Source organism: Heptranchias perlo, chromosome 3 (genome assembly GCF_035084215.1).
Source record: "Heptranchias perlo isolate sHepPer1 chromosome 3, sHepPer1.hap1, whole genome shotgun sequence".
Classification (NCBI taxonomy): domain Eukaryota; kingdom Metazoa; phylum Chordata; class Chondrichthyes; order Hexanchiformes; family Hexanchidae; genus Heptranchias; species Heptranchias perlo.
The window spans coordinates 126902182-126926676 of NC_090327.1; the positions used below are offsets into that span (position 1 = coordinate 126902182).

The 24495-nt window shown below is 40.6% G+C and overlaps 1 protein-coding gene across 2 annotated transcripts in view; it reads left to right on the top strand.

Annotated features, from left to right (window-relative positions):
- ctdp1 (CTD (carboxy-terminal domain, RNA polymerase II, polypeptide A) phosphatase, subunit 1) overlaps positions 1-24495 on the top strand; it is a 285855-nt gene that overhangs the window by 117976 nt on the left and 143384 nt on the right. For both annotated transcript variants that reach the window (XM_067981952.1, XM_067981951.1), the window contains exon 11: positions 10031-10208. In XM_067981952.1, coding sequence (XP_067838053.1) covers positions 10031-10208 — 178 coding nt within the window. The remainder of the gene's footprint in view (positions 1-10030; positions 10209-24495) is intronic.

Here is a 24495-nt window from a genome sequence, read left to right on the forward strand (position 1 = left end):
TCATTTAGTTAGTATATTACATGCTATACCACACATTTTATTATTTTAATGGCAAGATGGGCATTTATTCAGGTCAAAGGCTAGCCTTGGATTCACTGACAGGATGCCTTAATTTATAATCCTTAAATTGGTGAATAATACATCCCAAATTGATCAAACTACAGTACATTCATTTATTAACCGAAAAAAGTTAGGAAGCGCCACGGAGCACTGAAACTGTAGTTTCTGGGCTATGTGTTCCAAAATCTTTGAGACTATATTATCAAATATAATTCCATTCATAGTTTTGATCATGCATACAATGTTAAGTGATCAGATCCAAAGCCTAAGTGTAGTTAAAATATCCTTTGTGATATTTTATGCTGCTTTTGTAAAATGCTTCTCTCTCATTCCTAGTGAAATTATGTTCTATTTGCATTAATTTTTGTGCATTAGATCACATAAGTTGTGGGTTGCTGTCACTGTGAAGAGCTAAAACTATGCCTAGGCTTGGATCTTAATCGATGAAAGATCAGTTACAACTCTTTAATCTCCCTCTTGTTTTCGCTATGATCAACCCTGTGATTCCTGACGAAACAGAATGGAAAATACCTTTTTATAAATGGTAAATGTTCAAAAAGAGAGAAAATTCCTCAGTGGATTGCTAATATTGTAGACAACATAGATTCTTTGAATCAGTATCTTGAATGGGATGAATTCCAACCTGGGCACTTGATGTTAGAAAGCTATTCAGAGTTGTGTTATCAAATTAATTAGAAAAGAATAGCTGATCTTAGTTGGGCCAGATTATGTAACGTTCTCTGTTGCTTTGTTTGACCACTGATTCTTAACTCATCCAAAACTGCTTCCCTCTAACATGACACGCTGTATCCAGCCACCTGGCTGTGCTGCACTGACCTAAAAATGTCAATTGACTGGTTTGTTTTTTAATTATCTATTTCTCGGGAGCTGGTAATGATTTTTGACAAAAGTCTTTGCCTTTTTAGTTCCTCCTCTTCTTGAACTGTGTAGTTGACCTACATTGGCTACCGGTCCAGCATCACCTCGACTTTAAAATTCTCACCCTTGTGTTCAAATCCCTCCATGGTCTTACCCCTTCCTATCTCTGTAGCCTCCTCCGGCTGTACAACCCTCTGAGATCTCTGCGCTCCTCCAATTCTGGCCTCTTGCGCATCCCCGATTTTCATCACTCCACCATTGGCGGCCGTGCCTTCAGCTGCCTAGGCCCTAAGCTCTGGAATTCCCTCCCTAAGCCTCTACCTCTCTCTCGTCCTTTAAGTCGTTCCTTATAACCTACCTGTTTGGCCAAAGTTTTGGTCACTTGTCCTAATATCTCTTTATGTGGCTTGGTGTCAAATTTTGCCTGCTAATGCTTCTGTGAAGCATCTTGGGATGTTTTACTATGTTAATGGTGCTATATAAATGCAAGTTATTGTTGTTCTAATCTTCCTGGCTTGCATTCATGTAAGTGTAAGACGATGATTAAGTGAACTTAACGAAAATAAGGCAATGAGATTAGTGCATTGATTATTGATCATGTGTTTTCATAAATATATCCTTTCTTTATACTTCACCGTCAGAATAGTTTAAGTCCTGGTATTTGTATGGATGCAGTTTGCTTATTTACCTAGTTAGTGGGCTTACTGTAAGTTGTAAAGCCTGCAGTCATTGAACAGTGTTTGTGTAGTCTGTAGAGCTACTGCATTGCAACCCTCGCAGTAATTTAGAGCATTGATTGCACTAAAAACATGGCCATATTAACCTATTATTTCACCCATATTCTAGTCTATTGATTACTGAAATCAAATATTCAGATACATTAAATAACTTTCTAAAGTCATTGTAATTTTTTTTGCAAGAGGAGGCAACATACAAAATCAAAAAAAGCATGAGCTGAATGTAGTGGGAGATGCAATATATAAAGCCTTTTGAAAGCCCAAGAACTATGCAAAACTCAGTAAATTCTGCTCAACAACTCATCTAATGGTCAGTTAACTAAAGCAACTTCAGTAGGACAGCCCAATCTAGGAGAGCCGTGAGATAAGTTCGCTGATAACTGATGGGGCTCCAACTTTATTGACTTCGCTCTATAAATTTGTAGTGTTGTTGAGCTGTACTAGCTCCTGATTCTGTCATGGTCCCTGCATTTCATTAAAGTGTACCTGGGATGCCGACCACATTCTCCCATTAACTCGGCAGTAAAATACCGCACCGCTCAACCACCACATGCAACCTGAAACCACTTGTCCAGATTTATTTACAGATCAAATAATACACAACAACACAAAGGTGGATAAGACAATAATATAGTACAATAACCAAGCTAACATTATGGGCCGGATCTTGCTGGAAAAATAACGCCGTGTTAACGACGCACGGCGTTATTAATGCGCAAATCGGCCAGCAACTGGGAGGGATTAAGAGATATGCCATGAATTGCAAATCTCAGGGACTTGCTGGTCCATTTATGCCGCGCTGCTGTTTGCTTCACACAGACGGTATCTCAACCTCCCCGTTATATTTAAGAACTCGCTGGATTTGCACAGTAATTGCCCTTTAAATTCGCTGCAGCAAGTTAGGGCTGGAACTTAACAGCGTTCCTTTTTAACAAAGTGGCAATTGTTAATGCAATGCCAATTGACTTCTCTAGCTCAGAAAGGGAACAAATTAAACTATTCAATCTCATTCCTGCATGTACTAAAGTGTTGTTAGAGATTTTTTAAAATGTCACATTTTAAATTTAATTATTTTTTAAAATTTTCCGTTCTGTCTCTTTTTTTTCTCTCTTTCCCCCTTAATCCGATCTTTCCCTCTCTTTATTTCTCTTTCTGTACCTGATTTGACTCTAATTCGCCCCTTTAATTCACCCTCCTTCTCTGTCCTTCCTCTGTTTCTTTCCCAATCCTTAAATCTCACTGGTTAAGGAGATACACTGTTGGTCCCGTCGTTCACTAAGGTCCCAGGTGCCCGTTGCCCTCGCACTTCAGCAAGTTACAGTGCAAAAAAATTTCGAGCTGAAGGGTGCAGGAAAAAGTCTAACTAACAGATGCCCCTCCAGCAAGATCCGGCCCTATGTATAAATTGGTTTTTTTTTTAGAAAGACAGCGTCTGTCATTATAGTTTTTACAGTTCCTCTCAACAGGTTCTGAAATGCAGTCTCTGATGGCAAATGTATAAGATCACTTACGGAGTTTCTAGTGCCTCTTAACTTTTATAGAGACAGTGCAAATGGGAGACTGAAGATCATGAGAAAGTCCCTGGATTATAAGTATGTTTTTCCCTTGATGTAGAAGCAGGCTCTTTGAAGATAGTTTTTAATAGGTAGGATGTGAGCAGATCACAATGAGTTATTGATCCAAGAAGGAAGCGTGTCTTACTTAGATGGTCTTCATAGCTTTTCAGCTAACCTAGCTTTAACATCGGACATTTCCAAACTGCTATTGTCAAGATGAATTCACAAATGTAGTAATGCAGAGGTGCCCATGTCAGTGGGCAGTGAGCTTTGTTTTGGCCAATGCAATGTGGATTGAAATGATGACAAAAATTTGTTTATGCTAGATTATTGCATTGAATAATTGATGAGTGTAATTGCAGTGTAGCCAGCAAGTGTTGGTCACTTATGTATGGATATAAAATGAAGGAAATCTCTTACACAGATGACTTATGTCATTTTTTAAATTGATTTATCTTAGCTATGTGAAATCATATAATGCGGATAAAGTCCTATTTTGCCACAGCCACGGGAACTGTGAGAATACCAAGCAGTACAATGATTGATTTTGACGTATTAAGCACAAGGAGTGTCTCAAGGTACTTTGAGGTGCTGTGTATTGCTGGTTACAGGTCTGTCACTGGTGTTGGGAGCAATTTGATGTGATAATTAGGAATACCATACAACATTAAAATGTATTGGCTTGTGCAATTTTCCTAAATTATACTGGTACCAATATTCTAAATAAGCCTGGTGAGAGCACTGTTTTTTCAACAGAAAAAACTCTCTGCTGTGCAATGTCAATGACAGCCTAATTCTAAAGGGGAAGAATGCTGTGTGAAAAATTGTCATGATACAAACTATAAAAATAATGTAATCAGAAGATTAATGTTTCCATTAATCATTTTAGCTGAATATCAATGAGATCTTATTACAATAACATTGGTTTTTAATGGTTCAGCTTGTACATGACTACACAGTTTTACAACAAAATAAAATTACCCAACACTGATTGATAGTGTTTTATTTTTATCATCAGGGAAAATTGTATTATCCTCAAGTGTTTGATACCAATGTGATTGTGAAACATGCAAAAAATGTCCTGAACCGTGATCCAACTCAGTGTCTCTTTCCTCATATAAATTGCATAATAAAATTTGACATAATAAAAAAAAAAGGCATGAGTCATCCACGTCCTAATAAAATTATACGTCAGGGGAGGGGGATATGTGAGGGTGGAGGGAGGAAAGAATGTCATTTCACATATATTTGCTCCGAATGGCGTTCTGAATTGTACAATTCAAGAATATTTTGTGCATTTTTCCCGTTGAGATGGATTCAGTGATGATCCATTTCTTCAATAACTGTATATACCAAGAAATATTGAAAGACAATTTGGGATTATTGGATTTGTTCCTGTAGGCTGCCTTTTGGAAAAGCTGCACTAACAAAATTTAGAGACTGCTGATTTCTAATTTTCTTTATTACACGGAATATTATTACACAATTAGATGTTCCATACCGTTAGCAACGGCCTTGAGTTTTGCTAAAAGAGAATAAAAGATTAATTATGCTGAACAAAACACTTGCAACAGGAACATTGCAGATTAGGCTAGGCCTGAGCCAGTATGCTTTTATCAAGACAATGTGCTACTTGTGCAACTCTCTTAACTCATCACCTTAAATTGATCCCACCACGATCATCACCAGTACTTCATCCTAGTTGTGGAGAACTCAAAATGTTCTCCAGACATACCCCAAGTTTGGAAAGGGAAAATCAAATTATACTGCCGAACGTTCTTCTCAGTTGAAGTGAACGTACTTTATGCTTCACTGAAATGCTGCTGATAACACAACTGTATAAGTAGAGCATAGTTACTAAACTCACACTTATGATTGTGGCCATCCTTAGTCTCCCAGATTATTTTTGCAATTCTTGTAACTAATTTATTTGCACAATTGTTTTGAAAATACTCGCCAAAATATAAGCTGCTGCCAAAAGCCTATCAGCAGTACTGCAGTGAGGCATCATATAATAGTAGGTGTACCGTTACAACTATAATGAATTCCTTTCTTTCTAGATGAGGTTTTCACTTGGGCGACACGCTGTTTGCCAGGCAACACAGCATATCAACATGTAGCTATTGACCAGTCTAGCTGGTGTTTACTACATTAAAGGCGCTATATAAATTATTTTTTTTATTCGTTCACGGGATGTGGGCGTCGCTGGCAAGGCCGGCAAGTAGTTGTTGTTGTCCAATTCTTTCCAAACCTCACTCCCACATCAAACGATACCAGCATGGTCTAGTACTTTGAGAAATGGAAGCCAGTAGTCTCTGCTTATATATATATTCAAGTCAATATAGTGGTTCACCGTAGATAGTATGTCTGCTTGGAATAGTGCGAAGCCGAGGCGGGTAGATGGAGTTGTGATACAGATCAGCAATGATCTAATTGAATGGCGGAACAAGATCGAGGGGCTGCATGGCCTACTCCTGTTCCTACATTTCTAAAAGCAATTGGCGGACCTGCTCAGCATGGCCCAGCCTCTCGAGCGGATTGAATATGGTGCAACAACTTGAAGAACTTCTAACAGTGCATACTGTATTAAACTGAATACAGTGGCTGCTGTGTAATAACTGACTTCAACTGGCAGCACGAATTGCTAGCTTTTTCTTGGAAACTTTAGGGAAATATTTTTGTTTAACTATTTCAGATTAACCATGATTCTTGCAATGGGGAGAAATGTAGAATATGGGACATTTTTATAGAATTCGGTCAAATATGTTAGTAGAAAATTAATATTTAAAGCTGTAAATGTCACTTTGATTACCCAATATCTCTCATCTAAAATTCTGATCCCTGTGGTTAAATTCCTCCAAAGCCTCACCCCTCCCTATCTCTAAACTCCTCCAGCGCTATAACCCGTATTCCCTAACTCTCCTTTCCTCTGACCATTGGTGGCTGTGCTTTGAGCCACCAAGTCTCCACTGTCCAGAATTCGCTCCCTAAGCCCCTTCACCTCCCTCTACTCCTTTAAGATCCTCTTTAAAACACACCTCTTTGACCCAGATTTTGGTAAACCCCTCCTAATATTTCCCTCTTTGGCTCGGCGTCCATTTTTGTCTGAGCATACCTCCATGAAGTACCTTGAGACGTTTTGTCTCAGTAAAGGCACGACATAAATGCAAGTTGTTGTCAATTTCACTTTTATATCCATTTAAATGTGGACAGGGAAATGTCAATGGATGTTATTTATATAGACTTCCAGAAGGCATTTGATAAGGTCCCACATTAACTAAGATAGAAGCCCATGGAATCGAGGGAAAAGTACGGACTTGGTTAGGAAATTGGCTGAGCGAAAGGCAACAGAGAGTAGGGATAATGGGTAGGTACTCACATTGGCAGGATGTGACTAGTGGAGTCCCGCAGGGATCTGTCTTGGGGACTCAATTATTCACAATATTTATTAACGACTTAGATGAAGGCATAGAAAGTCTCATATCTAAGTTTGCCGATGACACAAAGATTGGTGGCATTGTAAGTAGTGTAGATGAAAACATAAAATTACAAAGGGATATTGATAGATTAGGTGAATGGGCAAAACTGTGGCAAATGGAATTCAATGTAGACAAATGTGAGGTCATCCACTTTGGATCAAAAAAGGATAGAACAGGGTACTTTCTAAATGGTATAAAGTTAAAAACAGTGAATGTCCAAAGGGACTTAGGGGTTCAGGTACATAGATCATTGAAGTGTCATGAACAGGTGCAGAAAATAATCAAGAAGGCTAATGGAATGCTGGCCTTTCTATCGAGAGGACGAGAGTACAAGGGGGCAGAAGTTATGCTGCAGCTATACAAAACCCTGGTTAGACCGCACCTGGAGTACTGTGAGCAGTTCTGGGCACCGTACCTTCGGAAGGACATATTGGCCTTGGAGGGAGTGCAGCGTAGGTTTACCAGAATGATACCCGGACTTCAAGGGTTAAGTTACAAGGAGAGATTACACAAATTGAGGTGGTATTCTCTGGAGTTTCGAAGGTTAAGGGGTGATCTGATCGAAGTTTATAAGATATTAAGGGGAACGGATAGGGTGGATAGAGAGAAACTATTTCCGCTGGTTGGGGATTCTAGGAGTAGGGGGCACAGTCTAAAAATTAGAGCCAGACCTTTCAGGAGCGAGATTAGAAAACATTTCTACACACAAAGGGTGGTAGAAGTTTGGAACTCTCTTCCGCAAACGGCAATTGATACTTGCTCAATTGCTAAATTTAAATCTGAGATGGATAGCTTTTTGGCAACCAAAGGTATTAAGGGATATGGGCCAAAGGCAGGTATATGGAGTTAGATCACAGATCAGCCATGATCTTATCAAATGGCGGAGCAGGCACGAGGGGCTGAATGGCCTACTCCTGTTCCTATGTTAAATGGGATGAGCTAAAAGCGGTTCAGTCTAGAAATTGAAAGCAGGGTAAGGGAAAAATTAGTTTAAAAATTTAAATCACTTGGGGTTTCTGCTTACTTAATGCCTGGACGTTACAGTTTTGAGACTGCAGTGTCTTAAGGCTGCCATTGTGCCATCACTTTTTGAGGCAGGAGCAGGTTTAATGTACCGACTGGCTAGTGGCAATATAACACTGGGGTCAGGTTGGCAATCTGACTCTTGAGCCCACTGAATCAAAGGTTCGGAGACCAGCTCCAGTCGGTCATCTCACACTGGGAGTAGTATAGAGCTACACTTAAAACCTGCCCTTGTGGTCCATTGAACCTCCTGGGTTGATGAGAGAAGCGATGCTCCCACCTATGCATGGAAAGCAGAGCTGATAGTTTTATCTGTGACCTCCCAGTTGCACATCATAGGTTTTGAATACTGGAGCACCACATTTTCACTGCCTGACCCACTGCTTCCACCTCCCTCCTGCTCGGTATTCGGTAGCTCAACTGCTAATGGGCAGTCGGGCCCAACAACTTTCTAATGTACATTTAAACGGTCATGTTTTGAATAGGGGGCATAGCTGTTTTTCCCAGTTGAAAACAGCCAGCTCTCTTCCGCCCCATCCTGAAAATCCACATGATGGATTAAGGGGTGAACTTTGTGCTTGTGATACCTATAATAGGGAATTGACCACGTTTCCACGCTTCGCACCCAGTATTACATCAGGTATAGAATGGGATTGATCTGGAGTAAAACTCCTTCTACTGTGTTCCAACAGTGTACCTCACCCCCACCACCCACCCCCCCCCTTCACCTCCCACACCAACCTTGAGTGCTGCCTTTTATACCGGTGTGACGTTTTTCAATTCCCACATCAGCCATCCTTGATACCTCCAAGTGAGATTGTCAGGTTGGCACCAAATTATGGGCAGTGAACTGGTCTCCATCTGAACTGGATTGAGACTACCCAACGTCATTTCACATAGAAACCTTACAACCAACAGAGGTAGGAGACTTTAAGCCCATCAGTCTGGGCTGGGTTTGGACCCAAGCAAGATGTGAAACGCCATTGTTCCATTCACAGCATCATCTACTCCATCCCTTTAGCTTTTCCTTTAAAACAAAACTGCTTTTATCTAAATTGTCACTCCAACCTAAATAATATAAAGAAATATCGGTATTGTGAGCAATACCACATTCATCCCTTGTTTCTATATTCTTTGCGTTCAAATTGTTGGTCAGAGGAAGACTGAACTCAGCTATTTTGTGTAAAATTGTCTCTTCACATCACAAACTTCTTCTCCATTAGCACCAGCAGTCAATTGCTGGCCTCTTGTCGCTATCCAAAATTGAGGAACTTGCCCGACATCTAGACAACAGTCTTAAACCATGAACATGAAAGGATAGACAAACCTTGTTAACTTTATGAATTACTAAGGAGAAAAATAAAGAACGCTGTTCCACTTTGAATATCCAGTTGGCGATGAGCAGAACAAGTACAGCACAGAACAGATACAGAGTAAAACCACTCCTGATTTGTCCCAACATCCTTGTAATGTACCACAATGATTCCTTTCCATTTCTGGTATTGGCTATACTTGCCAGCTTTTGAGTGCAAGTGTCAAGTTCATTATAGTGAACAGTTTCATTTTCTTTAGACTCTTGCTCACCAGTGACTGGATGGAGATTGCTGAGCTTTATTTTACAATAGAATCATTGCAGACAACAGAAAGAGAAGAGAGAGAAACCATTAGTCTGGTTGAATTTTCATCTAAGGGTGAAAGGGCAATGATTTAATTCACTGAATAACTCCGTTTTCCCACCACCACTACCAGGTCATCTTTTATAGCATTTAAGATAACTTGACAATTCAGATGTTTGCAGCTTCCCTCGTCTTCCCTGCTTGGTTTTTTCAAAGGGATTTGAACCAAAAGTAAAAGAGTGGTTTTGTGGATCTGTAGCAGCACAAGTTAAACATGTCAAGTGCAGCTGTGGCATCCTTTTACGATATTGTTTTTTTTTGAATCTCAACATAGCCCTGGGCAGAGGGAATAATTATTTCAAATAACCAAATTCCCCAAGTCCATTTTGTGGACTATTGTTCCTAATGGGTCCCCTCTCCATTTTATTCTCATTCCCAATTCCAAAAGGGTTTGGGATGTAAAAAAAAATGATTGAAAGAAATGTATTAGGTTCCATTAAATATTTTAGATCCGTGTGGGTTTTTTTTGCTGCTGGACAAGGATATTAAAACCAGAAAGGTTCTAGTATTCGAAAAATTAAATCCTGCCTTTCTCTTCCCTGCACCCAGTACAGCAAATCAAAATCTTACTAAGTAGAACATTTGCCTTAAAAGAGGGTTTGTTGCTTTTTTTTTTGCAGAGTTGTACAGCCTCACCAGCATCAGATGTTAGATGAAGATGAATTGCCTAACTCCAGTCAAAGTGAAGAGAAGCCTGGCCCATCGCGGGCTGGAAGTCGGAAGCGTCAGCCTAGCATGTCTGAGACAATGCCCCTCTACACACTCTGCAAAGAGGACCTGGAAAGCATGGACAAAGAGGTGAGCAAAAACAAATTAGAAAGGAAACAGATTCTAATTATGTACAGAAGTGATCATAAGCGGTGTTTCTCAGTTGTAATTCTTGTCGTTTGTAATGGAATGATCAATGGATGAAATGATGTTATTGAGATTTGAGATTGATCAGTCCAGGACTTCATTGAGTTTTTTCTTCCCATGCCGCTCTGTTATAAATAATGCAATGTTCTGAAATTCAGAGCGCACAATGTTTGGATACATAACTGCAATCTGCGGTCCAAAAGTAATTCATTGAGACATTTCAACTGCACAGTAAGGTGCTGGATAAATGTAAGTATTTGTTTATTTTGGTGCTGATCTCTTACAGTAACGATTTTAGATCCAGTAGGTTTAAAATACTGTTAGTGAAGCTAAGCATGTGCGTGAACATAACTTATTTTGGAGTGGAATAAAATAGTGTTTGTATGTAATTTTGAATACTTACAGAACAACTAGCTATTTTTAAATTTAAAAACAAAACCAGAAAAGTGATAGTTTTTATATTAGCTAATAGTACAGTTGTTATTTGTATTAGCTCTTCCTGCCTTCAGAGCTTATAATAATACAGATGAATATTTTGACACAATATGCCGCTGTAACTACATGTTTGAATTAACATGTAGAAAATGATCATTTAGTTGCTACTGCTTTTTCGTGCTCTAGTAACCTGTGATGCTCCTGGTTTGAATTGGTATATTGTACACTTGGCTATGGAAATTTTGTCATAGTTTTCATGCTTTAGTGGAGATTCTGTCATGGTATAGGGAGTAATTTATAGCAATACTTGATAGCTTAACAGTCGTAGTCATAATATTAGACTTAATAATCTTCAAAATTGGAAGGGCTTAATGTATCAAACGACAAAGAAAAAGAATGTCTGAGCCTTTTAAATGGAAAGAGGATGCTAAGTAGGAGACATAAAAAACTAAAGGGAGGGGAGCATAGAAACTCTCAACTTCAGTAACAAGTAAGATAGAAGAGACATAAAAAATTGGAACTCTATAATATATTAAAACTATATTCCCACTTGGACCCAGCTTTCAGTGTAAATGTTTATTTTAAGATACGTTACTGATCTCCTGTGATGTTGCTCATGGGTGACCTTAGGTTCAGAATGTGGTTATGATATTTACCTGCTAAGTTGGAGCTGCCCCTATATCTCGGCCTAACCTCTTAAGTTCACCGCTCAGGTACTGACACAAATCACAACGCAAGTGGTGAGGAAATGAGGAAAGTAGGTAAACCTCCAATGAGGAACTACAAAGGATATATGAAAACCATGAATGAAGCATGAGGAGTGAACAACATTTACCAATAAAACAAAGAAAAAGAGGAATTAATCAAATTGCAAAGAATATTTTTTGGGCCGCCATCTTGGTTTCTTCACTCAGCTGAGCGTTTTGTAAAGGCAATGAAAAAAAACGACAAAATTTACAAGGAAAAGATTACACTTCTATAATAGCATTTTCTATGTTTGAAATACCTAAAACTATGTTTTCTGCTACTTATGTAAGAAGCCTGATTCTCAAGTTTGTTTAGGTTCACATCGATTTTGCTGTCAGTTGAAGAAACTCAGCAGGCTGCAGCTTCCAGCATGCATCAGTACCTAGAACTTCTTGAACTTTTTGTGGTTTGACCGCATGGCAAGATTTGCTGTTTGTAAGTCCAATCCTCTTCATTGGAGCATTTCTGAGAGTGAAACCATTGAGAGGAACTTGAATGTGTATTCTTTTACATAAAACGACAAGACAAGGTGTAGCATGAACTCTTGAACCTTTTCTGAGGTAACTTTGAAAGCAAAGTTTGTGTAGTAGCTTAGCTTCTGAAGCTACATTTGCAAAGTACAGTGGGAGAGCTGAAAACAGATACAACCCAGGAGGAAGCTAGTTAATGATAATGACTTAAAGTGGATCTTCATATTTTGCAGTTACATTTTTAATGTTTATTCTCCAAATCATAAAACTACATTGTTCACATAACAGTATCAAGTACTGGAAGCACTCCAATTACTCAAATTCGGAAGGAAGTTCTCAATAAAAGTCTTGAATTTAAACACTTTATTTTTGGTAGCATCTAAGTGCTTTGGCAAAGATATTTGATAAAGAAGGAAAAATGTAAATTTTTCTGAAGTTTCAGATATTTCTTGGTGTTCACAAGGTGGAGAAGAAAAGGTAATAGCTGCTGGCCCATATTACATGGGAGATTTATTTATGCATTCATGAGGCATGAGAGAATGCATTTCTCTATTTGTCTACCTGAAATGGGAAAAGAAAATATTATTTACTTTCCAGGAACCAAACAGGAAAAAAAGATTTACGTCACTGTCTTTGGAGAGTATCTTACAAATTTATTTCGAAATCCTTTCAGTGAAGATGTGTACCATTCTGCATTTTCACACACCAGCACCCCTCTCCCCTTACCACCGCCGACCTCCCACAACAACTTAACCTGTGACTTACTGTGCACAAGGCCATAGTTATAAACAATGTTTGTACATTTTCCTCAGCAAGTAATGCACTTTTAAATTATGTGTTGATTTTTAGAGGCTTCGATTTGTTGTTGGAAGGCCAGAGGTCAGCAATTTCTTCAAAACCCATCGTTGGGAGGGAAAGTAAACATTTCTTACGGTATTATAGACTCAGTCCAAGTATCCGATTTCGGAAGATGAAGCTACATAGTTCATGAGTATAATTAAATGTGTAATCAAAGTTTTACTTTTCAAAAAATTATATTTGCAAAGAAGTTGATTCACAACTCCTGTGAATGCAACTCACATCCAGTTACAGAATTTGTAATCTGAATGTTCTCTGACTGAAATAGTTTAATTCTGCAGCTCGGTTATCTGCATTTCAATTATTTTTTTTAAATGTTGGGTGTTTCATCAAACATACAATTTTTAAAAGGTGGTAGAAATTACTTGCTGTGACATTTCAAGCCCGCTTAATCAGTTTGTTTGAATTATTCCTCTTAAATTATTCTTCATGTTTATCTGATTGAATACAGAGGTTCTGAAAAAATGATTACGTTTTATTTTAAATAGTGAAGTTTTTGTTAGACAGAGAGGCATGCCCTGCTCCCCGCACACACAGGAAAATGAATCTCCTGACTTATGAAATAACCTCTGATCAGATCAATGCGGAATAACCATCTGAACATTTTAGCATGTCCTCCTATGACTCCATCTTAAAGGAAAATGGAGTACGTACCTAAACGAATCCTTATACCCTTTAGTCTTATTCTTAAACTGATATTTGTCTATCTCTTTTATCAAGAGGTTAATTGAAATTTCGCTTGGAATCTATTCTATTTATCCAGTATTATGTGGAGCAAAAATTCTTCCAATTTCTAGTCGCATTGAAGAGTCATCATTTTTTTTTTACTCAAGTTTTCTGGTTCTGTGCAGTCTTAGCACTATTATCCATGCATTTCATGCCCCATTTCCCTCCTGCTCTTCTTTTCTCTGGTAGAAAATACATGATGTAAGTTTGTCTTCATAACTTAAAACTCTTAATGGTGCTTTTATACTGCGGTTACAGCAGCACAAAAGTGACTGTGTCAGTCTGGAATTGGGTCCTGATCTGACTCTAGAGGGCAACGGTGTGAGACCCCAACCCCTTGGGGGATGCAGCCTTGCACTACTTGGGTATGGCCGTGCAGTACAGTATTAAACAGGTTTCAGAAATGCTCTGAGGTTCCCTTGAAACCCCTGGACACTTTTTTAAAGCATACGCAAAATTTATTTAAATATATTGAAAGTGTGGGCACTCCCACCCATGCTCATAATATTTAAAAATTTAACAGCCAGCAGTGGAGTTTTACAGTTGTATACGCCTTGGGGTCAATTTTCGGATGGCCGAGCGGGTGCGTTCGTGGCGAGGGTCTCCTAAAATTGGGAATTCCCGGAGTGGGTCCGGAGCCCGGCTCCAACCCGCCCACTTCCGGTTCCCCAATGATGCGAATCGGTGCACGCGCAGCCCCCGCATGCGGGACTCCCACCGGCAATCAAAGCCGGCGGGATCCCACTTAAGATCATTACCTGAGTACTTGAGGGCGTTTACAGACCTCATTAGTTGGCGATTTTAGGAGGATTCAGATTTTGGACTACCCAGAGCGTGTTTCCCATGCTGGGGGAAACACTCCCTGTTTAAACAGACGTGTTGCAGCTAGCAGCCAGTGGCAGCTGCAAAGGTCCATTTTAACAGGTGCGGGGTAAACCCTCATTCATTGCAGCAGGGCACTCTGTCACCTCAGACAAAGTTTTGCCTGCCACACTGTTGTCTCCACACTCCAAATTATTAAATCATACCCTCAGCTGTGCTGTACAAACACATTTAACCACTTTGTGGACCCCTCACACTCACACCGTCAGGATGGGTGGGGGGTCCATTGCGCATTCATCACTCCATTGGAGGACGAGCAACATCATCAGCCTCGCCAGGCATGCCGTCCACCTCCGCCACGTGGAGCTACACAACACAGTGCTGGGCAACAGGCACCTGCACAAAGTAGTCGGCAACTACACATACACCCACTGTAGGGTGACCCAATGGGTGGCATCAAGGGTGTTCATGGAGAACCTCTGAAAGGGCATTATTGCACAAGCCAGTCAAGAATTGCCAAGATGTGGCAGTAGTGGTGATGATATAATATGTAATGTGAGTTGATCAGAAATCAAATACAAGTAAAAACCATGACAAACCCTCAAACACCCTTGTGCATCCCCTTCATGCTCACGACACGTTTGCCTTACGCTTCCTACTACACATATGTGATGCATGCCCTGTGGCTGCAGCACAGGTAGTGGCAGGTTGAGTGAGGCTGACCATGAAAGAGATGCATGAGAGGGTGAGTATAAAATAGAGCCATGAGATTGTATGAGGATTAGGTTGAGTGGTAGTGGTGGGATGAGTACTGGGGAGGTGAGTAATTGCAGGTAAGATGAGGATGAGGTTTGAGTGGGTGTGAGGAGTGATGTGACAGAATAGTGTTGGCAGTGCAGAAGGAGGTGTGGGGTGGGGGCGGTGATGTGGCAGATGGAGTGTAGGGGAATGAGTAAGTGCACTCACTTCGGCTGACCTACTTAGGTCATTGAAGCGCCTCCTGCACTGTATGCAGGTGGGCGATATGTTGGTGGTGCTGGTGATCTCCTCTGCCACCTCGAGCCAGGTCTTCGTGGTGGCAGAGGCAGGCCCACTTCCTCCTGTCCGCTGGGTGGAAGATCTCCCTCCTCCTCCTCCTCCTCCTCCTCCTCCTCACCCCATCCGGTAAGACCTGGAGTGAGGCATCATTAAACCTGGGAGCAGCCTTCCCCTTGGGCTGCTCCATGCTATAATTTTGCCTATTTTCTGCAGCATCAGTCAGTGGAGGACTGCCCCTTTAAATAGGGCTCCTCCAGCTGACAGCCTATGATGCGGGTGCGCAGTCCGCCCGCTGCGCAGCTTTCCAGCGCGAAACCCAGAAGCCAAGGTAAGTGGCTTCAGTTTACTTACGACCGCGTGCCAAACCCACCGATTTCACTGGGCGCGTTACCCACGCGCCCAGTCGACCCCCTGCTGCCAACCCGCCTCCCTCCTAATATTGGGCCCTTTGTGTCTCCCGACCAGGAGAATCTGAATCCGAGTCAGGCAGTATAAACAAGGTTCTACCTACTTAGAATCCGGACTGAACCATTGGTCTCGTACCATAATTCCTGGATTTGTCCTTGTTGCTCTTTTTAAATTAGGATCCTTAAAATTGTAAGTGACATTACAAATATAGCCAACAAGTTACACAGCATTAATTCTGGATACCCTTTGAATGGTTTGTAATCACACACAAATCCTTTTCCACCATTGCAAATGGGCAAACAAAAGTAGTGATTAGTGAACAGATATTGTTCAGTGACAGTGCATGCTCTGCTATTTTTTTGTTTTCAAGTCCTACATAATCCTGGGTGCATTTTGCATTAGAAACAGTCTTTGCTTATTGATTACCTGCAGAATAAGTGTAAAAAGAGGACTCACTCTGTGTGTAGTCCGAACAGATGAGAGGCTCTCCTAAGCCTGGCTAAGTTTGCCATCCACAAGTGCAGAATGTGTAATGTCGGACAGGATATCTCTGATTGCTTGCCTGTGTTTAAAGCCCTGGATGAACCTTGAACACCAACATGCTGTATCTACTGATTTACTGGGTGCCTTCAGTGGCCAGTGGGCAAAGCATGGGATGTTGTGAGGGAAAAAAAGAACTTGCATTTGTATAGCGCCTTTCACGACCTCAGGGCGCCCCAAACCCAATGAAGTACTTTTGTCACTGTTGTAATGTAGGGAACCGCAGCAGTCAATTTGCACACAGCAAGATCCAATAAACAGCAATGAGATAAATGACCAATTGAACTGTTTTAGTAATGTTGGTTGAGAAATTTATGTTGTCCAGGACACTGGGGAGAACTCCCCTGTTTTTCTTTGAAATAGTGCCGTGGAATCTTTTACGTCCATCCAGTACTGCACTGGAGTGTCAGCTGAGGTTTAGGTGTTCAAGTTCTGGACTGGTGCTTGGACCCATAACCTTCTGACTCGAGGTATGAGTGCTCCCCACTGAGCCAAAGCTGACACCTTTTGTATTAGTTTTGTATTAGTCCCCGATCTTAATCTTCTAATTTAATTTTGTTTTGTCTTCTCCCTGTGTTTAAAATGGTGGTGTCTCTGTAGGGGCGGGGGGGACCTGCTGATGTAGCTTCATGAAATAGGGCTTTGTCTAACCCCACAATTTATCAGCCTATTTAAAATTACACTCATTCATTGTATAAACATTAGAGATAAAAAGAAAAAAACTGCAAATCTGGAATATAAAAGTGAGAAAGTTAGAAGTACACAGCTGGTAAGTCAACATCTACAAAGGTAAAAATAGATTTATATTTTAGGCATTAAACCCTTTGCCAAAATTATTCAGATGACGAGTCTACACTCAAAATGCTAACTTAATCTTTTTATTTCGTTTTGCAAACTTGTTTCCTGTTCCAAAGTGCATTACTTTACCATTTAACCACGTTAAAATCTGACTGCAATTCCCTCACAATCTACTTAATTCGACTAGATCTCTTTAAATGTCTTCAGTCTCCCTTTCATTATATCCTTTCCTACAAAGCTTGGCATCATTGGCAATTATTACTCAAAGCATCCTATTTTTATATCTTAAGTATTTTCTGTGTTCACTTTTTCTCTATTTTCCTTAAACATTCTTAGCTCACTATTGTAGAATTCCTTAAACTATTGATGCCTGTTAACTTTCTTCCCTTGTTAAGAAAGTCTCTGTTTGAAAGTCTTTAGTCTCGTGGTTAGTTAGAGACCTTTAAAACGTAAATTTTTTTTATTGAATGTATTTTTTGTCTGTAACTACCGTATATATTTGAATCCCCCCGATCAGGTTACAGCCTATGTCATAGCACTGAAATGGTACTAATCAAAGTTCAAAAGTGACATCCTGTGTGACTGTGATCATGGTGCACTCTCCCTCCTTGACCTCTCTGCAGCTTTTGATACGGTCAACCACACCATGCTCCTCCAACGCCCTTCCTCCATTGCCCAGCTCAGTGAAACTGTTCTCCCGCGGCTCCACTCTTACCTGTTGAATCATAGCCAGCATTGGCTTCTGTTCCGGTGCCGTAGCTTTGCCGCCAGAATCCCTCAAGGATCTATCCTTGGCCCCCTCCTCATCCACATCTACATGCTGCTGCTTGGCAAAGTCATCTGAAGATATGGGATTAGCTGCCTCTGTGTTGTCAGACTGCTTGACCAAACATCCAGTCCTGGATAAGCTGCAATTTCCTTCAGTTAAATATTGGGAAGACTGAAGTAAATGTTTTCTGCCCCCAGTACAAATTCCTTACCCTTTCCACTGACTCTATTCCCCTCCCGGACTACTGTTCCAGGTTGAACAGTCTGCGTGCAACCTTGGTGTCCTTTTTGACTCCGAGCTGAGCTTCTGACTCCATATCCTTACCATCACAAGGACTGCCTACTCCAGTAACATCTCCCGCCTCACCCATCTGCTTCTGAAACTGTTATCCATGCTTTTGCCACCTCCAGACATGACTTCATTGACTTATGGTCCCCTTCACCTCCAATTTGAAATGCCTTCATGGCCTCACTCCTACCTATGTCTGTAACTTCCCCCAGCTCTACAGCTCCCCGGAGCCCTCTGTTCTCCAACTCTGGCCTCTTGTGCATCCCCCCTTCCTTTGCCCCGGTGACAGCTGCGCCTGCAGCTTCCCTGGCCCGACGCTCTTGAATTTCCTCCCTAAGCCGCTTCACCTCCCCACCTCCCTCTGCTCCGTTAACACCTTCCTTAAAACCCACCACATTAACTAAGCTTTTAGTCATCCTTCCTTTGACTCGGCCTCCATTTTTGTCTGATTACACCTCTGTGATGTTTTTCTCCATTAAAGGCACTATATAAATGCAAGTTGTTGTATAAATTTTGTACAAACATACAGCTTTCAGGACACTACACATTTGTAACCAATTTGCCCAGTTTCTCCTATGTATTGGAGTTCCTTTCAGTAATTGGTCTTCTCACAAGCGCAGGAAGTAAGCTGTATCCACATTCAAAGCCTTTGGGCATAGTTTAGCACGCAAGGTGATTTGAATTGCGTAGGAGATGTTGCTTGCAATGTATCTATGTATTAGAGCTGTTAAACCTTTGTATCTTTATGACTGTTATTTACTGTTATTTATTGTGTCATTGGCATTTGGTTTCATGTAGGGACAGGCTGCACTTCAAAGAGGTGGGAGAGAAATAGCAATTCATCTTGAGCTTTATTAAATTTAATTGTAGCAGCAGACTAACCATCCTGTTGAGTTTTGATATCCTTCTTCTCTCCTGTCAGTTCTAACTACTCCACTGGGCTGTGACCTATTGCAATGTTGCTTCAGTGCATTGTTGAGAACCATAGTTGACATTCACAGTGGTGCTGTTAAAGGGAAGTCTAGGGAGAGAACCTTTTCGTTCTAACTATTCTACCAGTGTCTTAAAAAATATATAATTATATAAAAGTTCTTTGAGATTTTTTTTAAAATGCCCACTTTAAATCCCCTGTTAATACACAGACCTCCCGTTGTTCATCATCTTCTCTACAAGTTGAACCAATGACATCAATTAAAGTTTGCATCCCAGCTCCATTCATTTTAACAGGATGTGGGAGGGTTGCGACGCAACTTAGGGCTGGCCTGAGTGTACTCCCTCCAAACTTTCTCTCCCGTTTCCTATATTACAACAGTGACTGCACTTCAAAAGTACTTAATTGGCTGTAAAGCGCTTTTGGAGGTCCTGAGGTCGTGAAAGGCGCTATACAAATGCAAGTTTTTTCTTTTAGGAACAGGAAGGGCTAGCCATTATAAAGAAAGAAAGAAAGAACTTGCATTTATATATCGCCTTTCATGACCTCAGGATGTCCCAAAGTGCTTTACAGCCAATTGAGTACTTTTGAAGTGTAGTCACTGTTGTAATGTAGGAAATATAATATTAAAGGGATTATGTTGCCACTACTGTGAAATTATTTGTATTATGAGTTGTGCATCAAAAGAAAAATCATTTTTTTATTAGACATGGCAAAAGTCAACATTTAAAATGTCAAGGCAGCTTTAGCTGAGATATTGGCGACTATTTTCATTGTGGATACCATGTCCACATAAAAACACTTTAAAAAAGAAGGCTTGGGGATTCTTCAAAACTAGTGTTGCAGATTGTGTTTTTAAAGCTGTCCTCTCTGCAGTATTTCTGTTGCTGAGAAGTGCTCCGAGCAGACTGCAGAACATTGGGGATAGATGGCAAATTTGTCGGCCACGCTAACACGTGGCCCTTCAACACATAGATTTGTTGTGGGGTGGGGATCTTGTACACATTGGATGGTCAGCATGGGGAACTACATTTGTTGATACAATTCAGTTTTTAAACAGGGAGCTTTGGAATAATTCCAATTACAAACAATGTACAGCACAGAAACAGGCCATTCAGCCCAACAAGTCCATGCTGATGTTTATGCTCCACATGAGCCTCCTCCCACCCCTCTTCATCTAACCCTATCAACATATCCTTCTATTCCCTTCTGCCTCATATGTTTACCTCGCTTCCTCTTAAATGCCTCTATGCTAGTCGCCTCAACTACTCCTTGTGGTAGCGAATTCCACATTCTTACCACTCTCTGGCTGAAGAAGTTTCTCTTGAATTCTCTTGGATTTGTTAGTGACTATCTTATATTTATGGCCCCTAGTTCTGGTCTCCCTTGCTAGTGGAAACATCTCTACATCTACCCTATCAAACCCTTTCATAATCTTAGAGATGTCTATCAAGTCTGTCTTTTTTTCTGGAGAAAAGAGACCCAGCCTGTTCAGTCTTTCCTGATAGGTATAACCTCTCCTTGGTATCATCCTTGTAAATGTTTTTTGCACCTTCTCCAGTGCCTCTATATCCTTTTTACAATATGGAGACCAGAAGTGTTCACAGTACTCCGTGTGGTCAAGCCAAGGTTCTATTCAGGTTTATCATAACGTCTCTGTTTTTCAGTAAAACCCATAAGTGAGCAATATGGTTATTCCCAACCAGCATCTATAATGCAAGCTTGACAAGCCAATCAGAAAATTCAAAATCTGGTTAGGTAACCGTGGGTTAGTGTCTTAAAGGTGAGATTCTTTAGGAAGTACGTTTATTTTCTGTAATTTTATGCCATTGATATTGTGTATAAATAGAATTAATATTATGGGGAAAATGCTGTAACCTTTGGAATGCTGGCATTTTCATATACATGTCTTTGCCTGTCCAACCATTTCAAAGAGAAATTTTTATTTTGCTAAATCATACATAATTTAGTAAGTCACATTGCAATGAGGAGCTGATGTTTGTTTGTCAATGTACCTTATTCTTGTTTTCAAACTGTAGACCGTTGTATATCACCATAATCTCGTCATGAGTTTAGGAATAGTAAAGGCATTTGTAGATTTTCTATTTCAAAAGATCCAGGGATGCGTAGAGCTTGGTTTTAAAAGGCCACTTGCCAAACACTGCACATTCTAAGAGGTCCCACTTATTCGTGAATCCGTCACTATATACTTTCTGCTGCAACTATTGTAACCTACGAAATAATCAAAAAAGCTGTCTGAACATTTACACACTCTCCCTGATGTGTTCCTGTTTACAAGGCACCACTAAATATTTATATTTCAGAATTACCCATTAGTTTCTCTCATTTACATATATTTTTGTTTCTTGTGCAATATTTGATGAACGTTAGAGGAATGAGCGACAATATCTGTGCTCCTTTTGTCAAGTCATGCAGGCGATAAATATTCACTATATCTTGAAAGACATCAGACCCAGCAGAGTGCACTGATTAAAAATATGTGTTAAATGAATTGTGCTGGTATAGTCGGCCGTTTTTTTTTCTCTACACTATCTATCCCCGTTTTCGAATGATGCCCCTGTGGGGCAGCACAGTGGGTTGGAACACTGCAGGATGGAGAAACACTGATTTAAGCTACTCTACTAAGTCGTTAATCTCAGCAGCACAGAAATGAGTAGGAGCAGGCAGGGGACGTTGCCAGTCCATTTTCATAAATAAATAACATACATTTATATAGCGTCTTTCAGGATGTCCCAAAGCGCTTTTACTGCCAATGAAGTACTTTTGAGGTGTAGTCAGCGTTGTAATGTAGGAAACGCAGCAGTCAGTTTGCGCACAGCAAGGTCTCTAAAACAACAATGAGATAATGACCAGATAATCTGTTTTAGTGATGTTGGTGGAGGAGTAAATATTGGCCAGGACACCGAGGAGAACCCTCCTGCTCTTCTTCAAATAGTGCCATGGGATCTTTTATGCCCACCTGAGAGGGCAGACGGGGCCTCATGTTTAATGCCTCATCTGAAAGACAGCATCTCTAACAGTGCAGCGCTCCCTCAGTACTGGCACTGGGAGTGTCAGACTGGATTATTTGCTCAAGTCTGTGGAGTGGGACTTGCACCCACAACCTTCTGACTCAGAGGCTAGATTGCCACCCAGTACAAGGAGACAGAAATGGGTATAGCTGAGACTCTAAGATCAGATGAGGCAAGAAAGGAAACTCGGGAGAGATTTTAGTGGAACAAATTGTGAGAAGGATTGTGAGTAGCACCAAATACATTTAAGCATGTGAATGGCCACTTAAATGTGATTATACCGTATGGTTGTCTCAGCAACTTGATTGTGCTAACAACTAATTTACGACCAAAGGTGGAAAGTAGTGCATTGTGGAAACATCTAGGGAGAGAAAAAAATGCTTTTAATAAAGGTCTGGTAGGTCAGTGAACTATAAATGTATGCAATATTGAAAGGAAATAAATTATTGTATTTAGTGTGTGTTCCCTTCATTATGTTATACATTTGATAGAATCCCTTTAAGTTACAATCCTAGGGCTATTGACTTTGCAAAGCTATATGAAGATTTGATTTGCATGCCAAATTTCAACAGTACATGCGTTGAGACTTTTGTGTTTATTCATGCAACTGATTATGAAATCTGAGAAATGGATTAAACTGCAAATAAATTTCAATTTTGGCCTTTCCAGTGCATTGTAAATTCATCTTCTGCTACCACATTTGCAGAAGTGAGTCATCTAATCAGAGTTGGCGGTGAGGAACAGTACAGTACACAGACTTTGTCTAAAATGTATTTTCTATTTTTTTTATCCGATGCATACCCTATGCTTGACCAGAAATGCTATTTGTTGCAGCAGTGAGAGATACAATTGTAATAAATGTATTCACTGAACAATACAAAGAGAATACATGGTGCACACAGCTGGAAAAGTTGAAATATCTGAAATGTAAATAATGAAACCTTAAGATCAGTGCATTGTTACAATGAGACTCCTCACTGTCAGGAGAAGTGAGAAGTCTGACTTCATTAACACTTTGATAGCTGCAGACTCATGAACGAGTGTGCATTTGTAGTTGACCTGGCCATTTATTACTGACAGACATAAATTACGTTTTGCAGTGTTGTTCATTAGTGGTGTCTGTTTTTAAACATAAACATATCTGTGCTTGTTTCAAATCCACCTGTGAGAGGTACCAAGAGAGGTATCCCATATTAGCATCGCAATTTGCCCACCAGACTAAAAGAAAAAAGGGCAACACTCCTTGGATTTAAACTTAATAATCTTGATGCTGACCAGTTTAAAATAAATGAGTTAATGGCAGTGCCAGTGTCAACCGTAGCCCAGTGGTAACACACTCCCCTCTAAGTCAGATGGTCGTGGGTTCAAGCCCAACTCCATAGACTTGAGCATATATCTAGGCTAACACTTCAGTACTGAGGAAGTGTGGCACCGTCAGAGGTGCCGTCTTTTGGACGAGATGTTAAATTGTGATCCTGTCTGACCCCTTCAGGTGGGTGTAAAAGATCCCATGGCACTATTTCAAAGAAGAGCCGGGGTGTTCTCCCCGGTGTCCTGGCCAATATTTATCGCTCAATCAACATCACTAAAACAGATTGTCTGATCATTTACCTCGTTGCTGTGTGCAATTGGCTGCCATGTTTCCCTACATTACAACAGTGACTACACTTCAAAAGTACTTCATTGGCTGTAAAGCACGTTGAACATCCTGAGGACGTGAAAGGTGCTGTATGAGTGGGAATGCTCTTCCAGGCCTCACAAGGAAGCCTTGAGCCTCCCTTGCCTCGGGCTCCCCCTTCCCCCAATTGGGCCGAGCCCTCCTCTCCCCACCCCCCCGATAGCGGCCAGTGCCCCTTCTCCCAGATTGCCTTCAGACCCCCCTACCCTCTAATTAACTGCTTCCTCCAGCTGAATTGCTGCTCCCGCCCGCCTGCTGGCCAGGTAGTGAATCTGGCCGGGTTCGGGTGGGAGTCAGAGAAAATTTATTGAAATAAAGCCTAGATGTTAAGATCGGCTGAGCCTCCATGTCCCCAGACTTCCCGGGTGCCTCTCCCAGCTTCAGGGCCGGGGCCGCTGTACCCACCACCCCCCCACCCCCCGCCATTAAAATCAGGGCCTTCATTTCAAGAAGCCAAGCATTAGAAACAAACTACAAGTTGAAACAGGAAAACAGACAAACATTTAATAATTAGCTGTTCAGGTATAAACATTTTTAAATATAAAATTAAAAAATTATTTCTCAAGAAAACTGTTTTTCATACTGATATATTAGTGATATATATTTACAGGAGGGTATATTGACTGCATATTTCTACAGTAATGTGATATACTTCAGATCGGGAGTAGAATCACAAATGGGTGCGGAAGT